At 32.1% G+C, this 23,230-nt stretch overlaps 1 protein-coding gene across 2 annotated transcripts in view; it reads right to left on the bottom strand.

Moving 5' to 3' along the window:
* The window catches only part of LOC124353714 (type 1 phosphatidylinositol 4,5-bisphosphate 4-phosphatase), a 40,449-nt gene that overhangs the window by 4,417 nt on the left and 12,802 nt on the right, over positions 1-23,230 (bottom strand). For both annotated transcript variants that reach the window (XM_046803683.1, XM_046803684.1), the window contains exons 2-5: positions 14,832-15,010; positions 7,143-7,352; positions 4,747-4,796; positions 3,246-3,391 (exon numbers count right to left, since the gene is read on the bottom strand). In XM_046803683.1, the coding sequence (XP_046659639.1) occupies positions 3,246-3,391; positions 4,747-4,796; positions 7,143-7,352; positions 14,832-15,010 (585 nt within the window). The remainder of the gene's footprint in view (positions 1-3,245; positions 3,392-4,746; positions 4,797-7,142; positions 7,353-14,831; positions 15,011-23,230) is intronic.

Genomic DNA, 23,230 nt, shown 5'->3' with positions numbered 1-23,230 from the left:
CTAACAAGCAAATCAGCTCTGTATTACAGCTTAATCTGTTAACTGTCACATCAAATTTTGTACATGTACAATTTGTACTACTACATTTTGATATTAAGCTGATTGTGTGCTATGAGTGATTATAAAAAATCAACTAGGGTACAACAATTAACTTAAATAATTAATCCACTGATTATACAGAACTGCTTGTATTGGATTTTCTAAATTTCAAACATAAGAGGGTCCTCATGATCACAGATTTTGATTTGTACTCCAAATAAGTTTTGTAATACCCAGTCTTACAGGTTTTTTAAATAACTTAATGACAACTTTCGTAGTCAAACTTTCAAGGTCACCAGGTTGTATAACCATGAACATGCAATGGGGTCAAGTTAAAGGAAAATATTTTATTAGGGAAGTTATTTGGAAACTTGATGTTGATATAAAAGAAGTGTTTCAGGGCTACAAGAGTATGTTTTATTTTTGAAAAATCAGTCAACCAATGATTCAGTCAAGTGTCAATTCATAATATCAGAGTGTTACAATAAATGATTTACAGCTCTGAAGGCAAAGATTTATTCACTGGTGTGCTTCAAAATACAACCAAAAGTATTCGCCAGAAATCACCAACGTTGGTAAAGAACAGGTTTACCAACCAGTTAAGGTGGATTGTTGAGTTATTCATAAGTAATCTAGCAGTGGAACAGGTTCAGGGAAACAAGAAACTCGTTAATACATGCACACAAAATACTGGTCACTTTGTGTGAATCAGGAATAATAATATTAGCCCAGATTTTTTTTAACTAGCCTCCAAATCTTTTAGTTGTGGTTACTGCAGTATCTATTCTATGTCACAAATAGATGACTTTATGGGTAAATCACAGCTGTAACTGACCTACCCTGGTTACATATGATTCTCACCAGGTGGACCATTATTTCTTCTTATGATACATTTTATAGAATCAAAAATTTTTAGAAAAACAAATCCAAAAGCTTTATCTGGGATTTTTTTTTCAATAGGCAGTAACATTTACAGCAATTTTGCATTGGGCTTTCTGCCTGCTCACCTCAATCAACCATAACCTATGAGGAAATGACAATGTGTGGACAGCAAAGTGGAAGGTGGGTCCATGGACAATGGACTTTGTGGTAGGTGAAATAGAATACAACTCAAATTTCTCTTGAACTTATACAAGCAAACTGTGAAGGAGAAGAAGATAACTGATAGCTTTGGGTTTACAGAAATGTTCTCTTGAACTTATACAAGCAAACTGTGAAGGAGAAGAAGATAACTGATAGCTTTGGGCTTACTGAAATGTTCTCTTGAACTTTTATATAAGCAAACTGTGAAGGAGAAACTGATAGCTGATAGCTTTGGGTTTACAGAAATGTTCTCTTGAACTTATACAAGCAAACTGTGAAGGAGAAAAAGATAACTGATAGTTTTGCGCTTACTGAAATGTTCTCTTGAACTTATACAAGCAAACTGTGAAGGAGAAAAAGATAACTGATAGCTTTGCGCTTACTGAAATGTTCTCTTGAGCTTATACAAGCAAACTGTGAAGGAGAAACTGATAGCTGATAGCTTTGGGTTTACAGAAATGTTCTCTTGAACTTATACAAGCAAACTGTGAAGGAGAAAAAGATAACTGATAGCTTTGCGCTTACTGAAATGTTCTCTTGAACTTATACAAGCAAACTGTGAAGGAGAAAAATATAACTGATAGCTTTGCGCTTACTGAAATGTTCTCTTGAACTTATACAAGCAAACTGTGAAGGAGAAACTGATAGCTGATAGCTTTGGGCTTACTGAAATGGAATGAAGGAAAAGAGGCAAGAAATGGTCAATGTATAGAAGAGACTAGTAGCTGCTAGAGGGAAAGAGAGAAATACATTGTTTTCTCTTATTTTACAATCAGATCAAAAATAGTATTTAAAACTAGAACAGAACAAAATAAAATACATTAAAAGCTTTATTCATACTCAGTCTGACCTCTAGGCAAAATAAATATAAAATTGTTAAATATAATTTAATATATTGTAACAAAATATAAAAAATAATATAACATTAATAACGTACAATGTTAACTCTAAAATAACACACAGGGCCTCCAAAGCAAGTTTGTAATGAGCTTCCATCCTTTAATATTAAATCAATTTTACTAATCCGTTGTATTATTTTACTAACTTGCAGGACTCCCTAATCTTTCATTTATAATTAGTATTATTAAATTACTATTACATAATATAAAATATAATGGTCGAAGGTAGACTACAATAACAAAAGAATATACATGTATATGCACAAACATACACATAAATGTTATTTATTTATAAAATTTGTAAAAGCATGTTTAATATTTTGGTTATTAGGTTATGTTATTGTATTTATTATAATAATACAATACATTATAATAGTTTTTTGTATTAGTACATTTTTAATATGAATACGTCTGCAAATACAATCACTTATCCATGGTTTTAGTTTTGTAAATTGTTTAAATTTCAATTGTATAATATCAATAAACTTGTTGTAAGCACTTCATGAGACATTCTGTCAACGATAGACATCAGCCCAGTTCACAGTTTTGAGTAGGCTGACTAAAGGGTCATGTTTACTCGGCAGGCGGGACCAACTCCGATAGTTGTTGACCAACAAATAGTGTCCCCCAGCACATGCACCATCACCACATCACTGCATGATTCGTCAAGTGAGCATCGATCACCGATGCTACAACTTCCACCCTGTTTGTTTTTTTGTCAGAAGAAAAGTCAGTTCTAGTATAGACTGAGATAATGAGCTGCAATTAAGATAAATATAACGGAAACGTACACCCACACTGCTCCTCCAACCATGACAATGACATTAAAATATTGTTAAAATTGTCAACTTACATTTGGTTTATAAACTTGGTAATCTTCAGTTATAATGTTGCTATGATTTATTTTTGTCCATTGAGATCTCATTTTGTGTACATAATTTTTTTTTTTATAAAAGTGCATACCAATGGACTCCTCACCACACATAATCTATGTGGAGAGAATATTACTATAGTCTTAAGTTTATGTTCAGCATATATTAAATATGTTTTTAGTAATATATAAGCCGTTTGTATAGTCTAAATATATTATCTCTCGAACCAGATATTTTACACTTTTCATACTACACAACTTTTAAATCACATGTTTTTCAATGGATGATATTAACGTTCTTCGGTACACCCTAGAGTACCCATACCAACCTAACTTGTACGATTGCTACTTACCAACATAGGCCACATAGTATCCACCATTGTGTAGAGCGTAGGCATAACTGCCCGCCGTCACACCAATGGCCAGCAACAGCATGATGGTACCACCGATGATGAAGAATATTCCCCTTCCACGTGCAAAGTCGGGGCCTACAGATGATCTGAGGACAAGAACAATACTTGACTTTACACTTCATTCGACATTTCATCAAGAAATAGAATAATTTATTAACTATGAAAATTCAAAACAATCGTAACCCTAAAACGTCAGAGTGGAATCACATACTTTCATGTTATGTAACATTTGACCTGAGCAACAAACCAAATAACTTCATGGTTGTAATTTTGGTTGTCCAACCAGATGGATCAGTTATTACATAATTTAGTGGGAATTAGAATGGGAAATTTGGCGACCTACATAGAGTTCTTCAAGTGGTCTGTAATTTGATTGTAGTCCTTGAATGTGTATAGTACAGAGTGCATTTTTTTAGAAGTTGTTCTGATACTGTGAGGGATATTGTGAAAGTAATTTATTTGATTTCTTGCATAAGGGATTTATGGGATTTCCCACTCGTGTCTTTGATTTTGTCTTAGGGTTTTCAGTAAAATAGAATTTCTACAGAAAAATCATAATTCCACTCAATTAAATATTAGGGATTAGTTACTTGAATTTAAATTAATATATTCAGAGGAAAATCTGCATGCGTTTTCAAACCTACTGTAACTTGAATTTTCAACTTACAGAAAAATACTATTTAACTTGATTTATGTATAATTTTGAAGAGTGATTTTAATTATTTCATACAGTTTTGATTTTGAAAATGTCATTGGTAAAGGAACTTTGTACAACATAAGTGAGATTTCGTAAAAGACTTATAAGGGTTGAGTGGTTTTATAACTTTTAGATTAAAATAATATTACAAATTTTAAAATTTGTAAGGAAGCCTTTTTATAGTTGGGAGACTTGTGTTTATTTAATTTATGGATTCTAATCTAGTAATTTACAAGACAATCGAGATTGAATATGGTAGTTTTCTTTACGACCATGCTTCAGCACCATGCAGGAAGGTATAAGAATTGTAGCAAGCCTCATGTTGCGGTTGCATTTCAGGTCTACCTTGAAGATATTTACACAACGTGTGTAGAACATGTAGGAATTAGTAAGTTTGATTTAGGGTCCACTTCCCCAAATAGTTAATATATTACTAAAAATAATCATTTAATTGCCACCTGAAGAGAGAGCTTCAATTTTCTAAGGGTGTTTTTAAAGAAAAGTATTATCTAACCAACAATTTTATTAATATTAAAACAAAAATAGTATAATATTAAAACAAAATCAATATCATACTTTAAAATATATTTATTTATAAATGATCATCCAACAAGAGTATTATAAGTAACTCTCCTAACATAGGACCAATTCACAAAAAATCAGATGATATCTTCAACAACTAAGTAGTATCATTAGTAACGTTGACAAAACAGTTGTATTGTCAACAACAGTTGTTGTACTTACACTTTCCTACAGTGAGGGCACCGTGCCAGTGCGTTGGTCAGTGTATTAAACTGAAACAGAAAGTACCCTGTTATAAAAATTTAACTTATTTAATACACAATTATCAACATAATTCAAATTTTGGTAGTTTGAGTTTCCATGTACATAGAGAGTGATAGTCTAATTTGTTTCTTTGGAGGTCAAAGTAAACTGACAATCTACTACTAGTGAAAGTAAATTTTATATAGTTTACTTACTTTGTAATCCAATCCAACTTAACCTAATTAGCATTAATTTATGTATTTACTGTATAATTACTGTATTTATAAGAATACTTCCCTAGTTTTCTCCTATAAAATTCTGACAGTTATGTCTTTAAATGGTTCCCCAACCATATCAAAAGTATAAATAATAGAACAAAAAATAAGAATGAATGTTAAACCTTTGACTTAAACAAAACTTTAAGATAATCTTCAAGGGAAAATCATAGAACTTAAAATATATTTATTAAATCTGTTAATGATGATAGTATTCAATCAGCTGTGTCAATTTGTAGCTTCTTCAATACAATTCCACTAACCATTAGTAACGTAATAGAGTCAGAAGTGATAGAGAATTTCAAAAAAAAGGTTTTCACACTATTTTAACCTAACATTTGGGTTTTTTTCATATGAGCAAAAATCGTGGCCAAGCTGCTGTCGCCAGATCAAAAGTTGAAAAAAGTTTAATGTGTTATGGACTGGAGAGATCGCTTAGGTCGTGTGACCAAATTACACTCAAGGCAATATGGATTCTTCACCATGACAATGCACCTGCACATTCAGCGTTGATTGTTCACCAGTTTCTGGCAAAAAAATTCGATCACCATCCTTGATCATCTTCCTTATTCCCCAGATCTTGCCCCCGTGATCTTTTACTACTTCCAAAATACAACAATGTGATGAGGAGACATCACTGAGAACACACAATAGAGAAAGAAACAACGAGAAAACTAAATAGCTTAACTGCCGAGAACTTCCATAGGTGCTATAAACAATGGAAAAGAAGATTAAATAAATGCATAGTAATGAATGGAGAGTATATTAAAGGGGACAAAATCGATGTAAACTACATTTTACAAAATAAAGTTTTTATGGCCTCAGTTTGCGAATTTACTGGACAAACCTCGTATATCATAAAATTTGGTTTTTCACTTTGTTAATTTTTTTATGCTTAAACATCTGCTACTTTCTGAACTGCCCTCATACTTTGGCTATGTTAAGAAATTTTACAGGTTAGACGCCTGCTACGCACTGAAATTCTGTTTATAACATATGCCTAAAGTTAAAAAAAGTAATCTAAAATCAAAAAATGTTTCTTCAGAACAGTTTATAATTTATAATACAAGGACTATTCCCGCAGTTTACTAACAACGGTGATAGTAGTGGGGGTAGCGTCTCTCTCACACACTGGCATATGCGTTAGGTCAGTCAGCATCTAATCTTGGCAGTTGGAAGGTCATACAAGCAATTGTTCATTTTCTATAGCTTTGCAAAATGTGTGCCGCAATCGAGTTTCGTGCCAAATGCAAAGTGCATGCTGTAGTTAGGTTTTTTACTGCAAAACAATGATCAGCAGATTCATAGACCTTGAGCCGTTTATGGACCAAACGTTATGGGTAAGGGGAGTGTATGTGACCGAGTTCATTTGTTTAAAAGTAAACAAAAAAACATTTACAAAGAATGGAGTGACAGGCTATCAGTGGTGAGTGATAAACTTGTTGACAAGATCAACAATACAGTTAAGAGATAAACGTTACACAATTTCTGAGATTTTGGATAAATTTCCATAAATTTAAAATACTAGTTTGTTTTTTTCCAGGACAATGAACTCAAATACATTGTCAGTCCTGAAAGGACTTTTGCTCCTCCCTTAGTTAAAGTTTAAGCCTTCAGAATCTGAGACTTTTACAGAAGCCTAAGATTTCAGGGCTCCTGGTCTCTGATATCCTTAGGGCTGAGAAGATATGTCCCTAAGATTTGCATATGACATATTGCAAATTTTATAACATAGTTTTACACTTCAGCCTCATGTGGAAGAGCCACAACTGTGGTTATTGTGTGCACTCTTAATAAGCTATATTTTCATTAAAAAAATATAATTACTTTGTATATCATACATTTGTTTTAAAAACCATTGATGGCTTTTCTGACATATGTTTTGTAAAACATATTGTAATTTGGTACTGTTAGAAACCAAATTTGTTGAATTATAGTATTTGTACATAAAATATCAAAACAATTCTATTTATTCAAATTGCATTATTATATGGAATTATTAAACTGAACACTATTTATAAAAGCGTAATTCTTTTATTGCTCTGATAAGGATGGCATGCATATCAATTGAAAATATGGAGACGTAAGTGAGAAGCGTACCAGGAAGGTATCATGACAGTGTACGCAGCTGACACGACACAGGCCCGGCTGGTTGGGCACAGGAGGGGTGACGGGGCTGGGCGCTAGGTTGATGATCCGCTTGCAGTTGGGTCGTGGGCAGGCAATACGCTGCGACGATGACTTGCAGATTAGCAGGCAGTTGCAGGGGCAGCGCACGTACTTCTTACCAGGCGGCGCGTTACGTATCGGCTGCAAACCCCAGGAATCGTTAAAATATCAAGCTGCACACGGTGGACTAAAATCATTAACAGGTTACATGATGCAATAAAATAACTGCAAACTACAAGTTGGAGACTACACTGATTATTTAAAGCATGGAAAATACAAACTAAAAATTTGATGACAACATTTTAAACAATACAAAGTTCTTTAATAATTACAAAATGTTCTAGAGAGCAATGAAAATGTAATTTAACAGAACAGCACTTTTATATATTTTGGAACAGCTTCTCAAAATTTCATACTTGTACTGTCTGTCTGCTATCATTTGTATTATTTATTGATTGTTTGAATTGTTTTATATCACACAAACTACGGGGAACTGATAACAGTTTCCTCACTGTTATCACTGTCATACTCTATTGTCATACTTATATTGTATAAAATTGTAAATACAAGGTTTCATAATAATTTAACTTTTACCAAAGATTACATATATTTTATTAATAACGACAAATATATATTAATGTTATGTAAATAGTGTAAAGTAGGCTACTGTGAAGATTTAACTAGATGTATAATACACATATACAGGGTGGTTGACACTAAAAAAATTAGTGAATGGGTCAAGAGAACGCTCCTGTAATTCCCTTTATCTTATTTTGTCTGTGTTTTCTCTTCAAATATTTCTTTTGTCATTATCAGAAGAAGGTTGGATGACTTTTTTTATTTTTTAACTTAACCCTCATGGGGGCAACACCTGATATCAAGTGTGTGCCTGTTTACCAGACTCACGATTAAGTAAATATTCTCCAATCACAAAGCAAGATAAAAGATAAAAATCTAATATTCATATCAATACCAGTTTTGATGCGTTTATTTTAATTTTCTTTCTCTATGTTTGTTCTAAGCTATTCCCAGTCAAGCCTGTGGACAGACATATGATTGCAGTATGTATATACCATATTGTAAATAAGTGTTGCGTATATAAATCCATTACTAATACATTTTTTTAAGTTTTAGTTAATTTATACCCAAACAGAATTAAAACTAAGTTACTATAATTTTTGTAGGCCTACTTGTATTTTTATTTGTTTATCGTCTGCTCTGTATAGAAGAAAAATAAGTTTGTGTATATGCATAAATTTATATTAACATACACTTTTTTAGAACAAAGTCGTACAAACTAATTACTTCTAAAATCAGTATAATATTTTGGTAGAAATATGGTTTTTGGATTTGTTTCTGTATATGTTTTTAAAGTTATTTATGAAAAGGAATTTAGGACAAAATGTTTGTCAATTACAAAGTTTTTGGAAAATAAAATAAAAATATCAAATTTATCAAGTTCCCACATAAACGGAAGAAACATTTTCTTCTCATTTTAGTCTAAAACTAAAACTAACTCTAAAATTCTAAAACTTTATTCTGAAAAAAGGGTCAATTTATACACAATTATTTTGATAACAAGACCGTAATGGGTAACAAGTTGATACATTTCAAAACTAAGGAAATTTACCATCTTGAAACCTTGCAATATAATAATTATAAACACTGAAGTTATTTTTACAATTTATAGATTCTGAAACTGTTCCACCACTACTCCTCTGTATGGGATCATAATCTCAAAAAAATATCATACCGTACTTAACATTTCACCAGTTTCAATCATATAATTAAATAATTTAGATATTATATATTATAAAATTATCATGAAGAAAGACTTTTTAACAAACAAATTAATATAAATGGCTGGCAAACTGAAACTATTATATAAATGGTTTGTCTTATGAAATCGTTTAGGATGTATTACATGTAATTGTGCTAGACTTGGTTAGAATCGGTTAATAATCTATTTCAATATGTATCATTTTCACTACATTATTTATTTCTCAAACTTCATACGACTTATCTTGAAACCTTATGTGCAATCAAAACAATAAAACAAGTTATTTTACATCTAAAAAAAGTCCAAAGCAAAGAATTAAAAAACTTTTATTATTTTTTTTTTAATGATGCTCTATAAGATGCACCCATTTGAAACGTGAAGTGGATCTCTTAAAACCATAAAAATATTTAAAAATTAATAGATATTTTAAAATTTTTTTATTTAAAAAGAGTTTTGGCTTTGGTGGGTATTATGTAGTTAAAAGAAAAATTTTACACAGAGTAAATGATTGCAACCTTGAGGAATGAAATTAGGTAACGAGCTTGTACAAGGGATAAAAGTACAATCTGAAGAACTGGTTTGATTGAAGCCAACTGGAACTACAGTAGTTATCAAGGTTACTCCTACTGCTGATATAACACGGCATACTCACCAAAACTTTATATGGGATAGTTATGTAAAAACAAAGTCGTTATACATGACCCAAGAACTAAAACCCTTCTCAGTGTCATTCTAAGATGAGAAATAATTACAACCTTTTGAAACTTTGAACAGTCATCATCCTTTAAAAATGTAAAAAGTTCATAATAAGTTATTTTAAATTGTTTACAATTGTCAAGAAATTATTGACTTCAGTTTAATTCAATATTCCTTTTTTTACCAATTGCGTACAGACACACTATTAAGTGAAACTTAGTAACAACTTAAATCTAAAGCATGTGTTAAAATATGTGGTCATATTATTTCTGTAGAAATCAAAGTAGATATTATATTGTATTAACACACGCCTAAGCCTAGACTTAACTGTTCAGTTCAATGGTAACAAGACCTGGTGAAATGATGTTGGACCTATGATAAAACTATATTATAGTTGGTTCTACCAAATTATCTCAGTCGGAAGAAGTAGTAGGTCAATTTTGTGGCAACTGAAATATAATTTATTTCTTATGGATTAAAATATAATCTATATCTTGACAACCATTTGAGATAAAAAAAGTTAGGACATGTTATAAGTATTCCAGAACACTTTATTTCTTATCTAGGTATATAAATAACGGAGTTATGAATTTTTCAAGTTTTATGAGCTGCCATATTGAAATGAAACAGCATACCAAGCTGGCCAATTAATGTGAGCGAGATATTTATACCAAACTTTTTGTACCATGTTTGAATTTGTTTCAGCTTTTCGATCACCAGTTCTCAAGAACGTAGCCAGGACAAGATTTTGGGGGAGGTCAAGAAAACTTATATTTCCCCAAAATTGACAGAAAGTAAGGCCCCATTTTGTTCCTTGAAAATTTCTTGACAAGTATCTGTGTTGAGAACAATCTTTCAGCAGTGCATGTCAGTAATACCGAATTATTTAAATAATAATAATCGTTTACTAAAAAGTAATTGAAACCATTGAAATTTGGGTTGGTCCGAACCCCTTGAACCCTCTCGCTGGCTAAATCCTTGCCAGTTCTTGTTGATAAAAAAAATTATTATGGAATGTAAATGTCATCAAGATCTTGAAAACCATCAGAGATACAAAAAAAGTTGATTACAAACCGTTTAAGAAATGTTATAAGTATTCCAGAACAATGTCCATTTCTTCTCTAGGTACATACATAAGGAAGTTGTGAGTTTTCTAAGTTTAAACACATTGGAAATAAATAAATAGTATATCAAGCTAGCTAACGAACTTAGCCGAGACACTTATATGATTAATTTTTGTACCAGGCATTACAATAAAGTTTTAGAATTAGCATAAATATTTCATGAGCATAAAAATCTAAATAATATTTAAAAGTAAAATTTAGCACAATTTCTTTAAAACAGTAAAAACATGTTGGTATTATCTTAGTGAAATCAATAACAATAGGAATAATAGGGAACTTCACATACTCCAGATTAATTGCTAGTTTTGATGCACACAACAGAAATATCAACTATGTCAATAGGTTAAAAATATCTATACTCATTTTCTAATGGGGATAACTTTTAGAACATGGTGTCATAACTGTTAACAGAAATATCAACTATGTCAATAGGTTAAAAATATCTATACTCATTTTCTAATGGGGATAACTTTTAGAACAGGGTGTCATAATTGTTAAATATAAATATTCTCCAGATATTCCGTCCCAGGGGTGTTTGCAATAGACATATTTGTATGAAGTGAACCTCAAATTCATTAATAAATTATGTTGTGAAAATAACCTCGTTACTCAAAGTTTAGTCGGAACATTTTGAAATATTCTACGTAAATCTTTAAAAAGGAGGTGTTTTGAATTATGAAAAAATAAAGGGAGGTTGTAATCTTGGTTATGTCACTGCAATGGCAGAGATAAAATCAAACAATGCATATGGTGCAAAGTGTAATTTACCATGTTAAGAATTCGTGTAATTTAAATTTATCTTCAACACGATTAAATTTATTTTTTAATTGTGATATTTTATGCTTACTCCTCATGTGACTATTATTGATCTGACTATCTTTGTATAGAATATAAGTTGACCTTGGACTGAAAATTATTAACACTCAATATGATGTAACTAAACCTGTTCCATTTAAAACTGCTTATATTTATTTGTTAATTAATTTTTATAAACAGATCAACAGTTGAAGAGGGCTTGTCTTTTGTTAGTAGACATATTTCTTACTCAGTAACTATATTGAAATTGAAATTCACTATATTGACAATTTAAATTTTCTGTATTTAACAATATTTTAAAGATCTTTATAAATATTAAAAAAATAACAAAATTGAGATAAAAACTAGTGTTAACTTAATATTACCACAAACTAAAGTAACATGATAGACTTATTTTTTTATAAACACAAAAACATAAATGCTTTTTTAATCATTACTTAACCCACTGACCACCTTGTGAACCACGTGGTATCGTATAGGTCAGAGAATACTTAGATGGTGTCACCTTATCGGATGACATCGTACATAGTTTTCAGTTTCTCCACTAGGTTACAGTACTTGTTAGGTGAGTTTTAGAATTACTGACCTCCTCTATGAATTGAGCTATATTTTCATGGAACAGTCAGACAGGTAGCTATTCTGATTATTTGGAAATAATAAATAACAATAAAACACAGTTTTGAGGTTCAGTAAACAGTAAGCATGGCATGGAATGAATAGGATGGTAGTGAAATTGATGGTAGTATTGGCAATGATGCGCTTTTTTCCTCTTCAACTAATGATGAATTTAATTCACAGATTGTGTTACTACAGAACAACAACTGGAAAAAGAGAACAGTTTCAATGTACAGACTTAATTGTAATTGTAATCAAAACTATTGCATGCTTTGAAGCCTGATGATAAATTATCGAGGTATGACTTAAATATATGATTCTGTATGAAAATGGACTGGATTAAAATGTTATAAATCATATTATTGTTAGTGAAGACATTACCCTTTCACTTATCTGAAAATGTGCAATGTCATAACGTTTTTATATTGAACATTGAAACTAACAAATTATAGCTGCAATTGCATCAATTAATTACCCCACAAGTCCTGATCAAAGTATAGGAAGAGATCATAGTTTGCTAGGACGGCTGCAGGGCGATTTATGACGCTTATGTTGAGCTCAAATAAACTGAAGTAATACTGTTTAAATCACTCTTTAGTCCTATATTGATCTCATTCTTGTACTGTATATACTCTTATAAATAAATTTAATTAAAAGTGTAACATGACTTTGTGGACTGTATGTACTTATTGAAGATCACTTCTTGAAAGTTTCATTCAAATATATAAACAGAATTTACAGTACTTTATATAAATTAGTAAAAACCGGGACTTTCTAGATGTACACACTAGGATAAAAATAACTAGGTCTATGAATGGGTCAAATCTATCTATTGATTAAATAGATAAAAATACAATTTGATAGAATAATTAATTGTTTGTTTCAACCAATATCTATGTGTTGTTTTGATTGTTGATTGTTTCAAATATCTGAGCCAAGATTATTAAACAGGCATTAGAGATAGTATTTAATAACACACAAAGAGATAAAATCCTCGCTGGTATTAATTGCTTGGCAGCTATAAACTTTGAGTGGTTTGGTAATAAAAACATTGAAGCATAGATCAGTTGCATTGCACCATTTTTTTGTCTGGAAAGTGTTCTTTGGAAATTTTTCCAAATTATTTGAGATTTTATTTATTTATTATGAATAAATATGTTTGGATCATGCTATTTGAATCAATCCAACATGACTGATTCAACTATCCCACAGTGATGATTCATGTAATTGAAGTTTGGAGTCAACTATTACATGAAAATAACATCTTTATTCCAATGTTAATACTCAAAGTTAGTCCGTATAAAGAAAGGTTGGTTTAGTGTGAAATTAAAAATTGAATTATACTACATCCTATTTGTATTATAACTGTTTGATTTAATATATCTACTACTACATGCTGCGTACGTGCTGCAATATGTGTTTCCACTATTGGATAAATACACAACATTACATATTATAGACTTGGAAAAATGTGGTGCAGTGAACATAGACCAATCTAGACCATCATATTCAGATAAATTAACAAATTTTGTAATAGTCTCAAATATAAGTTCCAATTATACCTACTTGTTTCTCTAATACTTTAAGTTTTTTTTATTTTTATTTTTATTACCGCACATTTGTGTTGCTTGGTTTGTGTTAAAAATATATTGACATTTTCAGTATGGACTAAATGATGCATACTTGTGGTTGAGATTTTTCTCATTTATCGTAATTTGTATATAAGAGACATGTAGCAAAGGATACACTTAATACACCAACTATTACAGAATTTAGAACTAAAATTGTAAACAACAGTTCGTCCAACGGTGTTGTGACGTTACTATTCGTCAGATTTTAGATCAAGCAGCACAGGTGCGAAGACATCCTTATGGAATAGTACAGAATTTTTCGATGTTTGAAACAGACTTTTCGGCACCTACTCTGAAGTGTAAGTTTTTTTTTTAATGGCTGTTCCAAACATGTTAAAATTCCTATTGAATATTTGCTGCTATTACAAGAAACATAATTTTGAATTTTTTCCAATCTAAATGCATTTATTTAGATTTTTAAGAATTCTTTGGCTGAACTCAAAAATTGGAAATGTTAATACATATTTATCTTATTAAAATTAATTTCCTATGAGACGTTTATTTTAAATGTTTACTAACCATTCTTTAAATTTTTTAAATAAAATTCAAGACTTGGAAATTTTAAAACGGCTTTGACCAGTATTTGACAAAATTTTTAGTTTTAGTTTTAACATCCTCCAGTTTTATTACATGTATGATTTAGTAATGTGTCACCAATTAATTTCCTTGAAAACATCAATACTTTCAATGTTCTTACATTACCTTAAGAAAGTTACTAATTTCTATATCGAAATTTCTAGACAGACCGTCATCGTGATTGTATGGAAGAACTTTGCATCTAGCAGAGTCAATAATTTTGGAAACATTTGAAAAATTTCAATGACTAAGTATTAGTAACAGTTTTATTTAGGAATACTTCAGTGCCAATCCTGGGCTTGGTTAATTTTAGACTTGTGAAGGTGACAGAACAGTCTGCAGACTTGTAAGAATTACAAACGTTAACTACTCTATCACTCACGGTGGCCTCGTTGCAGGTGTTACATTTGACAACGTGTTGGTCCTTTTTGCCGCTCACATCTATCATGGCCTGGCACACTCTACACGTGACCATCGGACCCCCTTGCAGTGCTGCCTGGTAGGGTGGGGGCAACTCATCGGGGCCGATCGGTGATACTGTGGCCGCTTGCCCTCCGCCGCCTAAAGCATAACTTATTATTAGACAATACAAATCATATATTAATTTCCAATAAGTCAAGAGCTTCAAGAATGTAATACAAATCATGTTTAAAACTCCTACTTCGCATGATTTGTTTTTTTTTTTTTATGGAAATACTTAAAAGCTGTTAATGATAACAATATTTTGGATAAGGAAAATACACATATAAACTATTCAATGTAGGGTGATTTTAGGGTCTGGGGGCCATGTTCAGTGAAGTTGTGCCTCAAGTGTTACCATGAGGACAATTGCAATAGGCTAGTACTGTACACACAATCTACCTAAAACAGCAAAAACTGACAAGACAATATTATTAATTGTTTAAGTTTGAGAAACTTAAATTTGTCACAAAAGAAGGGCGAGGAGGGCAGTAAGTGTTCAATAATGTTTCCTGTATAGGAGGAAATGTTCAATATTGTTTCCTGTATAAATATATTACTCATATGAAAAGTGTCCATTCAGGAGAAAGATTATTTTACAAGCACTCTTGTAATTAATTACCATAAGAAGAAAGTGACTGAGTGATGAACCAAAATTATATTATTCTTTATTTTGGACATAAATACACGTTCCATAATCAAAGTGAACTATGGGGTGGCAAGAGAAGTGAATTAGAGACATCTTGCTTCAATGCAAAATATAGGTAACACAGTTTATTATTACTGTGTTAGTCGAAGGAGCAATGTTACAATGGTAAATTACTTATCAATTAAATCTTTTTTTTCAGTTTTTGCAAACCAATTTTTAATTTTGTAGCACAGACACTTTAGTGGACTTATTTGATTGACTTCTTACACAGAAAACCAAATATATATATATATATATATATACTAGCTGTTTCCCGCGGCTTCACACGCTTTTCGTAAATTTTGCCCGCGTATGAGCATTTCTGGTTGAAGTAAATTATATTTCCAACCCCGATGTAGATTTTACCTTGATGTCACGATCAAGAAAATATGTCAAAAATGTATTGTACATGCATAATGTATTTTATTACAAAGTGGTCTACCACTCAACCTTTAAGTTCAACCAAAAATTTAGTTTAGACAATTATACATCATAACTTAGCGCCTTCAAATAGTGTTTCACTGTTTAATATACGTATCTATCTCGTAATTGCAGGTTATAATGTGCAGGCGCTTTGAAAACTTTTCTTCATTTTATTCGTTTATATTCACGACATAAGCGAATAATTCAGATAATAACTATCCTATCTTCTAAGTTAGACTAAATTACGGATACATGTGAAATTTGATTGAAATTGGTTCAGTCGTTTTGGAGTTTATTGGCAACATACATCGTGACTCAAGATTTTTATATATATATAAGATATATATATATATGATAAATATTTACATAAAAAAAAAACTTTGAAACATAGTGTCAATGTCTGTGTGTGCGTGTACATGTGCATGTGCATGTGAGTGTGTGTTGTAAGTTACCACGTTCATTATAGATCTTATCTACTACAATTATGTAATGTTACATGGCAATAAATTTCTGATTCTGATTCTGTTATATTTTACATTGTATTATATTTATTATACCAGTTTGTTTTAATTGTTTGTAGACCTATCAAACGGTTGTGCAATAGAGAACTTTTATCTTCGTCTTTTATAAATGATACCACATACATGGGAAGTGACTATAGTCAATTGCAGGTCTGAGTTAGATGCAAGTTATCATAAATAACACAGACACTACCAAAGTTGTTACACAATTCTTTATGTTATAGTTGAACAGAAGTATGAGAGCTCAGTTGAGTAAAGAATAAACATAGAGTGGACAACGGACAGCAATGGGTATCATCTTATCAGTCCAAGTCAACATGATAATGTTTATCAATACACATGATACTCATATTGTTTTGAAATCTTAAATATTCATGTCGGACCTCAATTCAGTTTGGAGACAGGAAAAAATAAGCAGCACCATGTCTGGTGAGTGAAAGGGTTGGGAAATGATGTCATGGTGTTTCTGTACAAAATTTGCTAAAAAGGAATGCAGAATTGACATGCATGTTACCATGGTGTTGTAAATACTCCAAACTTTGCCACATCTCAAGTCTCTCCTATTTACAGCCTCAAGATTTCCAAGTAGCAAAATCTATCAATTGTCTCATCTTGAGGAAATTCTCTGAACACCCTTCCAAACTATGATCACAATACACATGATCTAGCTGTTTTGGTTTGACTAGCTGTTTTAGATGTTAAGAGAATTATGCATCTTCCTTTGTGTGGTCTTTGTTTTCACGTTGCACTTAAAACATCCTGTAGTCCTCAGAAACAACACTTTTCAAAATATTTTCATCATAATTTTATATATCAAAGATCTCCCCTTAATCCTGAATTCGGTGTTGTTTTTATACTTGGTCAGGTCTGAGGGCAACATTTGCTGACACTATGTACATACGTAATTTTTTTCTACCAAGATTGCTGTCCTACTTTGAATGTTTTATATGACTAATGACAAAGTAACTGACTCATTCATCCCCAAAAGCCTCTTGCAACATCAGAAAAGTCTCTTTAACTCACTCAAATGCATTGCTCTTCTTTAAATTCTAAAAAAATGTCAAGCCACAAAACCTTTGTTTAGCTAAAAAAAACTGGAGCAAAACTAGTTAAGCTATACAAAAACTGTAAGTGCAGCTTTGCATAACTATTAATGTCAACGGTACCTCCCCTAGGCACTCCATTAAGCAAACACTCTAGGAGCCTTTTAATCATCTCTCATATGTACCCAAAAAGCTCTATTTCTTAAAATGTGCATAAGATCTTTATGTACCAAATACTGTTTACCGGCTCAGGATCGAAAAAACTCTAAAATTCAAAAAGGTAAGACAAGGACCAGGTTTAATTTGGGTAAGATTAACTTTGGAAAAGGCACAACTGTGAAAAATATAGACTTCATCGTTATTAAGCTCATGCGGGCGGTGTCATTACTATCCCCTGATGCAAGTTTTCTAACTCTCTCTGCGTCAAAACATTGTTAACCCTTTGAGTGCCAAGGGCCGATTTAATCGGCCTAGCAACGTTTCCGCATAGTGCCAAGGGCCGATGTAATCGGCCCGATGGTATTGACGAAAATTGCCAAGGGCCGACTAGATCGGCCTTTCCAATATTGGTCATCCTGTTGCTAAATATTGACGTATAATATCGTAAAACGTATAAAATTAAAGCCCAAGAAATGTACGACATAATTCATGTAGTGATAGTTTGTATATATAGTATACAATATTTTTATGTAGCTGATATCTAGAAGCCTGTGGCGCAAACCGCCTGTTGTCACGCTGCAGTCGTTTTGTTTACGTTCAGTTGTTTTAATTTGCTAGCTGTCTATTGTGGCTGTGTTGACATTTTGATTAATGTTTTAAAAGTTTCCTACTTATATTACTTCAGTTCAATTTCATTATTGAATAAAGGTATAGTTTGCCGAAATGAGTAAAAGGAACAGATCGCCCTTAAGCGAAAATATGTCCGATTCTGTTATATGCCCCAACGCTTAACCTTTTTTCAATGAACTTAGAACGTTATAACACTATGTAGTTGAGTAACAAAACTAACATTATGCCCCCAATGCTAATTAAACTAAACTAACCTAAACTTAAATCATGTGATGCCGCGCTCATTGGCTGCCGTAATCGGGATTCTCGAGAAAGATAAGATAACAGCGACAACAATACCGATCGCAATACCTGGAAATGCTTGTTGATTGATGGAATGTTAGTTCTGTTACTCAACTACATCGTTTTATAACGTTCTAAGTTCACTGAAAAAAGTTTAAGCGTTGGGGGCATATAACGGAATCTGACCGCGAAAATACATTAATTTATTCTTATGATAAAAACACTCACTCAGTTATTTCATCTGAAGGATTTAGTATAATAGGCCTAATGAAATAAGCCCAAAGTAATTAATTTATGTCTGTTCATAATAAATAAATAACAGTTGTATAATCTACCTTGATTTAATTTCTTAAAACTAGTAAAATATATTTTACATGAACAAGAGTAAGCGTGTGCATGTTGTGGCAGGTTTTCAGCATTTTGCAGCAATATATAAAAAAAATTCAAAACTCAGTTATATATAAATGTATTTTTATGAAACTTGGTACATGTATTTCAACTAACATGGGGAACATAAAATTGAAAACATAAAACTCATAAAACAAAAATAAATAAATAATTTTTGTATCTTAAACAAAAAAAATTTTTTTTTTTGCTTATACATATATAAATATTTTTTTTTTATTTATGGTCAAAATGTATATATACCAATTTGTAGCCTGTATCTTGCCCTAAATAATAAAGCAAAAAGTGTCCCATTATGTTAATATTTAATGAAGGTGTTAATTTTTTAGTAAAATACTGCAGTAACATAAAAATAGTGCTTGGCACTGAGGGGAATGGCCTGTCACAAATGACTGGCACTGGCTGCACGACCTCCGCCACATCGCGTGGCACTCAAAGGGTTAATACGATTATAATCTTAAAGTATTAGACCTACTGTGTAGAACCAAGTACAGTTGATAAATGCTGAACTGGTATTTAATTTTTTTAATGTATACTCGCTGAAGATGCCTCTCCACAGCAAGATCAGAATGACCCAAGATTATATATTGTTATAATATATTGTGTTTATATATTGTGCTATAATTATATTGACACAAAGTTAACCTATACCTAATAAACTACTAAAAATTTGCTAACTGTGTAACTATCAGAGCAGTATCTGAATGGATACAAGGTGGTATGGAATTTGACAATTAATTACCAAGAGAGTAAAGATTCCTCAATCACCCCAGTTCAGCTGGTTAATATTCTGCCTTATTTCATCAGAATATTAAAAATACTTGGCTGCTTTTGTTGTATGATACAGTTGATAGTGAGAGAATTAAAAAACACTAGCAACTTACATGTATGTTCCATTATCAAAATATGTCATGGATGCCCTTGCTCCCATTCTTTGTTGAGTTGAGTGTTCCCAGTTAAACTCAAGTTAGTGCGAACATTACAATACATTTTTTACTGTGCTGATTTACAATGCAAAAATCAATTTCATATACTAAATTAGTCTTCTAATATTCTATGTCATGGGTTTACACTCAGAGTTGCTGTACTGCTTCTCCTACTAATTCTTAACAATTGAGGATAAAAACACCTGGACTGAGATCATCCGTTTTAAATGGTTTAAATTACATTCTTGACGTATGACAGAGAATTCTGAATGTTTCCCAGCTATACCTGCTTCTAGTTGAAATTGATTGAATTAATGAAATGATGAATTGAATAATTGTCTACTGAATTTAGGACAAATATTTTGAATTCTTTTTAATTTTAATAGTAATTTAAATTTCAAATAAACTAAATCTCTGCAGAATTACAGAGCATCAAGACATATTTTCTAATGGGAAAGTCTGCCAATTACATCCACACTGGGAGATCACAGACACTATAGGAAGAAGTGTTCTTCCTATATCTCAGCTACAACCTGGATGTCTCATCCCAAGAGAGGAAATTTCACTGGTAAACATGAACTCCACAGGGGGCGGCACACAACATCAACAAAAGTACGGCACAAGTGACGCTGCCCATAACCTCATCTTTTTTCTTGAGGCAGATATTTACCAATTTTCAAGAATGTTCAGATTCAATGCATGTACAGGGTGGACCAGACCACCTGGGCTACAGATTTTAATGGTATAACAAGTGAAAAAAATTCCATTTCAACTGAACCAACCCTATTTTGTGGCCAAAGAATTTGGTAAAACTATTTTAAACCCCCAAAAAATCTGTAGGGGGTATTTTTTGGTGGTGGGAATTTGTATTTGGAAAAAAATTGTTAATGTAAAGGTGGGATGTGTGGTACCTCTCATTTTAGAAGTCTCTTAGAAGACACAGACCATTCAAAAAGTTTTTCAATATTTATCTTACTGTATATGTACAGGACATTAAAAATCTTTAAAAAATCTTTAAAATCTTTTATCTTCCACTAATATGAAGTCCATTAGCCCAATTTTAATATCTGTCCATGAGGATGCAAGGCAATTTGCCTTACGTTCTAATGTTTTTAGCTTCTCTGGAATTTGACCGTCAACATTTTTTGTCAGCTGATAAGGTGTGCATTGTTCTTCTGATAAACAATAACAATACTGCAGTTTTTGTCATTGTTATAAAACTTAACCTGGTGTACTAATTTTGAAACAGCCAGTTCAGTACCGAACAAGCAAACAATATTTAGGAAGTATTTTATCTTTGATGTTTGTTCTTCTTGCAACAGGTTTCTGGAACTTAATCATCGTAAAATTAGTTAGTGTGGAGGCGTTTGAAATGTTGATGGTTTTGGGTGAATGTTATCAAAACTTCACTACACCAGCTGCAGTGTATGCTGAACGCTTTCCAGAAAGACACCACTATTCACGAAAGGTATTTCAAAGCTTTTTTTAGGTGCCTAAGAGAGAATGAATGAAGACCCTGACTTCTTTAACACTTTGTACCCTGGGCCCTTAATACATGTTTCGGCGTGGCTCCCTGGGGGTTTTATGATGCTTTTAAAAATTCTGTGTTATTACAGTAATTATGTTATGAACTCATACTATATATCTTTTTAAAGATAGAGATACATACTTTTTTTAAATGTATACAAATATAAAGTTTATTATCAAAATAGAATTATTACATACTACTGAATGTTATGTAAAAAATATAAAAAAGTTTTTGCTACATAGCTTGTTAGTTCAGGTAGTTCGCCTTAGTGTGGTAATTTTTAAAGCACAATGGTCTGAATCAAATACAGGATCTCGCACATTTTCGTTTAGATCGTTCATAAAATCAATATTTGGTCTCAGGTGTGTATCAAAATCATCTTCACTTTCCGACTCGGATTCAAACAAAAGATCGCGAATTGCATCATTTTTGATTTCATCACCCATATTATTTAAACTCGAAAATAATGAGTAAAGAATATAAAAGAAAATTAACGGAAAGTTGAGAAGAAAGAACAAAGCGAGTGTAAATACAAAACAAAACACACGGATAACCTCACATTGCTTGCATTTGCCTTTACTTCATTCAGTAAGAAACTAAAAGTTCTGATTATTTACAAACAGTTATACTCACATTTATAATACATTATAATAACATTTGCTTCAGTATTTGTCGGCAAGATTTGTAGAAAACTTAGTAAGACATCACTAAGACTCACAACGTGAAACACTACAAAGCAAACTGACAGTACCGACGATCAGCCGCGGCGCTTACGATCAGCTGTCTAGACTCGCTTGTAGTACGACGATAAATATAACTATTTCATTACTAAAACGTGACCCAGGGATCTCAAAACCAACAAATACTAACTTAGACAACCAATGAACAAAATGTTTGAATCCAAAAATAAGATGACTGAGCTAAATAATAATTCAAGGAAATAACACGACCCGAGCTATACTCGGGCGCCGGTAGTAGGCGCTGCCGACGCGGCCCGACCTATACTCGGGCTCAGGGAACAAAGTGTTAATAATGACTATTGAGCTAAGGACCCTGACTCTAGTATGATTAGGTGACATTTAGAAGTAACAGTGTCCTTTGAGAATCACACTGGATGCGTGCAGTAGACAACCAAAGGTATTGGACACTGAGGGTATTGGTGTGCTTCCACTTCTTTGAAGGAAATTTAATCGGAGATATGTACAATTATTTCCTTAACAATGTCTTACCTAACCAACTGATGGGTCTTCCGAATGAAGTTAGACAAAGAATGTGGCTACAGCAAGATGGGGCCCCTCCACTTTATGCTAACGCTGTTCATAATACACTTAATGAACAGTTTCCTGATAAATAGATAAGGTGAGGTGCAACCAGTCAGTTATCCCACCCTTTCTCCAGATCTGACCTCTTTGGACTACTTTGGGGAGGTTGAAGTGTATGGTGTATGCTAGAAGACCAACTACCAGAAAGGATATGATTGAAAGAATAATAAAATGTAGTAGCTTCGATTTCTCCAGAAGAAATCCAGTGTTCAGTAGACTTCAGTGCGCGGGTGGAGCTTGCGTTGGAAACGATGGGAAGCAGTTTGAGCACCTGTACGGTGTTGGGCTTGATGATGAACTTCTCGAAGTATTAGTAGTGTTCAACTGTCCTATTACAATTTAATGCATGAATAAAAAGCTTTAAATTATTTTAAATTGTTATTTTTATATACAGA

The sequence above is a fragment of the Homalodisca vitripennis genome, chromosome 2, assembly GCF_021130785.1.
Source record: "Homalodisca vitripennis isolate AUS2020 chromosome 2, UT_GWSS_2.1, whole genome shotgun sequence".
Taxonomy (NCBI): domain Eukaryota; kingdom Metazoa; phylum Arthropoda; class Insecta; order Hemiptera; family Cicadellidae; genus Homalodisca; species Homalodisca vitripennis.
The sequence above is the reverse complement of the archived record's forward strand: the minus strand, read 5'-3'. Positions and strand labels throughout refer to the sequence as shown.